Raw genomic sequence first — 6,000 nt, forward strand, 5'->3', positions numbered from 1 at the left:
AGCTTAAGTCAATCCTAAAGGAAAACCACTCAATCCTAAAGGAAATCAGTCCTGAGTATTCATTGGTAAGACTGATGCTGAGGCTGAAACTTCAACACTTTGGCCACCTGATGTGAAGAACTGACTCCTTGGAAAAGACCCTAATGCCGGGAGAGATTGAAGGCAGGAGAAGGGGATGGCAGAGCATGAGATGGTTGGATGGCGTCACTGACTCGATGGACATGAGTTTGAGCAAGCTCTGGGAGTTGGTGATGGACAGGGAAGCCTGGCGTGCCATAGTCCATGGGGTCACAAAGAGTCAGACGTGACTGAGTGACTGAATGAACTGAAGTCCAGTTTACAGCTGATCTCTGAGTAGCAGGAAGAGCCTAGCCTCCTCATGGAGGACAAGATTGACACCACAATCCAACGTCTGTGATGCTGAATTGTTTACGGCTGTGTGTTACAAGTTCAGGTCCTCAATGCTCTGTCATTTACCAGTTACGGAAATTAACCAAAGCTCTCCAGGTCTCAATATCTCATCGTAAAACTATAGCAACAACTACGGTCCTTGCCGCATATGGGGCATTACAACCAACCAAATGTAAGTCATGTGAAGTGCTTAGCTCAAAGCCTGGCCATAGTAATCATCTAACAGTAGCAGCTATGACTGCTTTTTCCCTCTAAGTGGGTGTTGGCCTTTTTGAATCCCTGCTTGCATATCAGATATATGTATAGGGGTAAAATTCACCACCTAGTCTATAGATTGCAAAGTGGCCAGACAAGATCATAACAGAAACTAAAGGGGAAATAAACATCACAGGAAGACTGTGGATTTTGAGGTCAATAAGGCTGCACTGCCGAGTGGCCCTGGGACATTACTTCTGCACGCAGTAGCTAGAAGCATCTTGGGTTACTGTCTGTTGGAGAGCATGCGAGTGTTTTGTGGTTGTCTGCATGACAAATAACTTATGTCAGGCTTTGGAATTATGTGAGTGTGGAGGAAGGGGGTGTGTCTCCCTACAAGGAATAGAATGAAATAGAGTCATCTCGTTGGCCAACACAATAAGAAAACACACTACCCTCAGTGTCTACAGAGGCCACCATGTTTAAACCACAAGCAACCCCAGGATCCAACCACAGTAGCCAAATAATCTGGACCAATCAGACTTCAAAACTCAGGTACACACACTTTTCTATCAGTGTATTGGTATGCCAAGGGTGGCAGGAGTTCAGAGATGAGAGGAAGTTAAGTTAACTTGTACATAATTTAAAACATTCATTTTTATGTTGATCCAAGCACACAGATATGTTACGGAATAGAATGAAAAAAAAAATTACATCAAGTTTTAAAACACACTTCAAGGGGTGTATCCTAGGGGAAGCTGGTTGCTGCCTCTAATTAGGGGACTTTGAAGGCAAAGTTTGAGAAGCACTAGAGTGGTGGAATGAATACAGAAGTAGATACCGCAAGACCTGGGTTTAAGCCAGAGCCTCTGATGTTTACTTCATGTATTTATCTTGAGCAAGTTGCTTAAGTGATCTCAAGCTTCCTCATCAGGTAAATGGGAAAGTTCCTCAGAGAAGCAACCTTAGACTTGCTGAGGGGCTCAAAAGAAGTAATATATGAGGAACTGCATACAAATACTGATTAGGATTATTAGAGAGTGTCTACAGAATTAGGCTGCCTGGGCACGTTTGCAGGCTGGAGCTAACCTGCCATAGTTGTGAAAGGGGATTCAAAGTTGGAGGCAAGACAGAAAAAAATCATGGCCCAGTGTGTGGACGGCTGAGGACACAATCATTGCACAAGCATCTCGTGAATGAATCCTTAGAGAGAGAAGCTGAAGGCAAGAAAACCAGCTCACAAGAGATCAGGAGAGAACCTAGACATGAGAAAACACAACCCAGTCATTCCCGTCACTTTCCTACCCACGGCTGACTGAAGATGGAAAGGGAGAGAGTCACGCAGGGGGAGCAGGGGAAGGCAAGCCAGTCTACGCCTGTGCCTCACTGCCCATGGATTACTACTATAATGCTGTGTCTGCTGGGGGGAACCACTGTTAGAATTGACTGAGGCTCCCTCTAGAGAGGTTTTTCAAGTTTCGTCTCTTGTCTTAGGTGCCTTGTAATTCAGCATGCCTTTTCCAAAACACATGGAAAACCTGAAAATAAAATGCAGAACAAATGCAACCCAAATGACATCATTGTTCTGAGCGACAACTAGGGGCACACTGATCTCATAACCCCATTAAATGGGGTTGCCACCTGCTATTGTCCTTTCGATGGCAGAATCAGCGGCGCCCAGCACAGAGCACTGCCTGCACTAACAGGCATCAAACAAATATCTGTTAAACTATCTCATCCGCCTATTTAATAGGTTATAAAATTGTCAGCTTTTTCACCAAAACTACCGCCTTTCCCCCCTCCCCAAAGTCTCTCTTGAAATTCAATTCCATTAAGGCTTTTTAATACATACGAGCAGCAAGGAATTTACTTATATTTTTTTTTTTAAAAAAAGGCAAAACTCCAAGTTCCCACCTGGGCAGCCCTGACAAGCTATTGTTTGAACTGGAGCACATTATTTAACTTGGGTGACAAGCTCAGAGGGTAGAGACCCCGTCTTTCAGAAACTGCAGCTCTGAGCACACCGGGAGCTCTCGATAAATAGCAGCAGCAAGACATGCTGTGGAGGGACCTAGTTTAATTATTTATTTCTCCAATTCCAGATTTTTGGCAGCATGTGTTTGCCCCTTGCTTGATTTCTAAGGGGCAGCCACCTCCCAGAAGTGCCCCGCACAAAGATGGATAAGCAGCTCTCTGACTTTTCCTTCCCCTCATCCCAGCGCAAGTAGGAACACCTGATCGAGCCAAAAACGTGGATTCTGAGTGCATTCAGGGTGCCTGCTGGGTTTGGAAGGGAACTAAGTCCTCTAGGACTCAATGGGTAGAGCAAGGCAGTCAAGAGAAATGTTTTGGCTCCCACACATCTACACAGCTGTCAGATGGCGGAGCTTGGACTTCCACTGTTATCACCTGCTGCGGGCCTCCGAGCTGTCTCGACATTAACCCGAGAGACCAAGTATGCCTGAAGCTGCACTCTAAGTGCTATGTGGGGGTACTTTCAAGTCTTTCAACAGAGAAGTCAAAGACAATGGTTTTTGCCAAACTTGAATTCATAAGGATCTCATGAAGACAGATATTAAATATTAACTTATAATTGTATAGCCAGATGAAGTCATGTAGGGAGTATTATGCATTATTTACATTTTAAAATAATTATAACAGTAACTAAATGAAGACATTATGTGTGTGCCCCAGCACACAAGTAGTGAGCAAGGAGGAGGAAGCAAATGACCATTCTAAGGGGCCTTGCAAAAGACCTGTTTTTTTTCTTTCTGAGTAATAAGGCTAATATTTGGTAAGATGGGCTCTGCCTGGATGCGGGTGGGAGTGTCTTTCCATACACTTCTCAATAGACCTTAGCGCCAATGTCCTCTCTATGCTTACACAACGAATGTATCGACACAACACGTTTTTCCAAGTGAAGACTTCTCGCCTTGCTCTCTGACGCATTTTATACCAAAACAATGGCAACACCTGTAGCCGTTAATTTCTGCTCTTTGATTTCTGTCCAGTTATAAAGGAGGCGCTCAGCAGGCTCCCCTCTCAGGAGCCATATGTGGAGTTGATGTGCCAGCAGCCTTGGAAGGAAAAGAGCCTCGGAGAAGTGCACAATGGCTCCATAATCCCCATCAACTGGACCCTCTTGAACCGCGGCTTTCTTTCCCAGTCAAAGAAACGCCAGTTTCAAGAGTCAAGCTGTGGCTGTCCTGGGAACCCTGGGGGAGGTGAGGGGTGGTGGGTGGAAAACTCTGCCATTTGCCTGGGTGGGTGGTGCCCCCGAGCCCTGCCATCTAGTCAGACAATCTGGAGCCCAGAAACTGCCTGTGGCACCCCCGACACTTTCTCTCGCCCTCCCCTCTAGGGTGAGGCTTTTTACCCACAAAGCCACCTCCGCCGGCCCAGCCTCTCCCCGAGCCGTAGACCACAGCGCACACCCTCAGCAGAGCCACAGCCCCGCCCCCTTGCACCGGGTCGCGCAGAGGGTTCTGTTCCCCCAAGCCTGAGCCTCTGTTCCAGCCTAGCGCTGACCGGTGTCGACCAGACCAACTCTTCAGACCACATCACACGGGTTACGGGGGGTGGGCACAAAGACTGGGGTGTGGCAAGTCCTTTAGTTTCCACGGCTTCTCAGCCCAGGGCACTGCGTTTGGTAACCCTGGTGAGGACAAGGGTCAAAGCCGCAGGCCAACCCAGACCACACACCGGGGGAAGCGTTTAGGGGAGGGCGGGGGAGCTGCCAGGGGAGGCTCAGACCCAAACAAGCGCCCCTGTTTGGATAGGCAGGGATGGCAATGGGATGCAGTCACCAGAGTTTAGAGCTTAACTCCTACCCTCTCCACCTCCCTTTTTTCACACTCCCTCGGGGACTTCCGGCCGTGCTTTAGAGTAGCCCGAGGTACCAGAACTGCCGTCGGGCGGCCACAGGGCTGCGTTAATCCGAGACCTGGTAAAGGTCAACCCTCTCTGCCAGCGGCTCTGCCTCGCCCGCGGCTCCGCAAAGGGAGCGCTCCCCTCCCCAGGAAGGGGCAGGACTTACGCAGTTGTTCTCGTTATTATCGATCTCGAAGTCCCAGCGGCAGATCTTGGTGCGTGCCTGGATCTCACTCATCCTGAAGAGGCAGAGTGCGGTGGTGGTGGGCGAGCGCTTCTCCTGGTCCTCTCCGGTGGCTGCGCTGAACACGCCCGCCCAGACGTCCAGGGCCTCCACCAAGCTGGAAGAGAGCAGCAGGCGGCGGCCGTCTGGGCGGCCGTGGCCGCAGTTGAGGGCCGCCTGGCCCTGGAACAGGAGCATCTCGGAGCTCTTGGCGATGCGCGCCATGCTGGGCCAGCCGGTGGCGGCGCCTGTCGAGTAGTTGTAGGGGTAGTAGGGGAAGTAGACGCTGCCGTTCCAGAGAAAGGCGTCCACAAAGTGCAGGCTACCCCCGCCGTCGCGCAGCTTGAGGCGTCCCGTCTCCTTCGTGGCCAGGCTGCGCTTCCCCGTGTCCTTGAGCGCGATGGCCGTTTCGCGGTCGGACGCCGCAGGGTTGCAGCGGCTCGCCGTCTCGGACTCGGGCAGCACATAGGTGGCGGCCACTGCCAGGTACCAGCTCTGGGTGTCGTTCGCGTAGTACACCACGCCGGCCGTCGAGCCCTGCGGGTGACACGACACCACCTCGGTGCCGTTGCGCAGGGAGCTGCGGCTCAGATTGCCCAGGGGTCGCACCTCGCAGGCGCCCCGGTCGAAGGTCCAGCCGGTGAGCAGCAGCCCCTCGAGGCCGGCCGCCCCCTCGCGGTAGGGCAGCAGCAGCTTGCTGAAGCTGCTGCCCGGCCGGGGCCGCGCGGGGGGCGTCAGCGGGACGGGCTCCGAGCAGTTGCCCGCTTGGTCCCGGTATAGGCGCGAGAGCCTGTGCTCCAGGCTGTAGTCCAGCTGGTCTAGGCAGCTGCCGCTCGCCACGAACACGCCGTCCTCCCGGCTCACCGCGATGGCTCCGATAGCTTGCTCCGACCGCCACACGGGCTCGTCCGCGCCCTGGCCGGGCGCCGCGAGCGCCAGCAGATAGGCAAGCAGCGGCAGCAGCGCGGCGGGGCGCGGGGGGCGCGGCGGTACCTTCCTCCGGGAGACCTCCATGGGGCTGTGGCGCAGGGGGGTGGGGGCCGCCCCCGGGCAGGGCGCGCGGCGGCGACAGCGGCTCAGGCGCGCGGCGAGTGAGACGCGGGCGGCGGCGGCTCCTGCGCGCGCTCGGGTTCCCGCGGCCGCCCCATCCCCGCGGCTCGCCCGGGAAGGAGAGCGGGGAGGGCGGCGCGCGGCGGGCTCGTTCCGGCAGCCTGTGCAGCGGCGGCGGCGGCGGCGGCAAGCCCTGCGCGCTCCGGCGCCGCTTCCTCCGGGCCCTCCTTCTCCGGAGAGTTCCTCTGTGC

At 53.6% G+C, this 6,000-nt stretch overlaps 1 protein-coding gene across 3 annotated transcripts in view; it reads right to left on the reverse strand.

Annotated features, from left to right (window-relative positions):
- PLXNC1 (plexin C1) overlaps positions 1 to 5,784 on the reverse strand; it is a 153,280-nt gene extending 147,496 nt beyond the window's left edge. For 2 of the 3 annotated variants that reach the window (XM_027543152.1, XM_027543150.1), the window contains exon 1: positions 4,643 to 5,783. In XM_027543152.1, the coding sequence (XP_027398953.1) occupies positions 4,643 to 5,713 (1,071 nt within the window). In that variant the 5' untranslated portion in view covers positions 5,714 to 5,783. Of the gene's footprint in view, positions 1 to 4,642 lie in introns of all 3 variants that reach the window. The other variant, XM_027543151.1, reaches the window with a different exon arrangement.
- Positions 5,785 to 6,000: the final 216 nt, after the last annotated feature.

This window comes from Bos indicus x Bos taurus, chromosome 5, assembly GCF_003369695.1.
Source record: "Bos indicus x Bos taurus breed Angus x Brahman F1 hybrid chromosome 5, Bos_hybrid_MaternalHap_v2.0, whole genome shotgun sequence".
Taxonomy (NCBI): domain Eukaryota; kingdom Metazoa; phylum Chordata; class Mammalia; order Artiodactyla; family Bovidae; genus Bos; species Bos indicus x Bos taurus.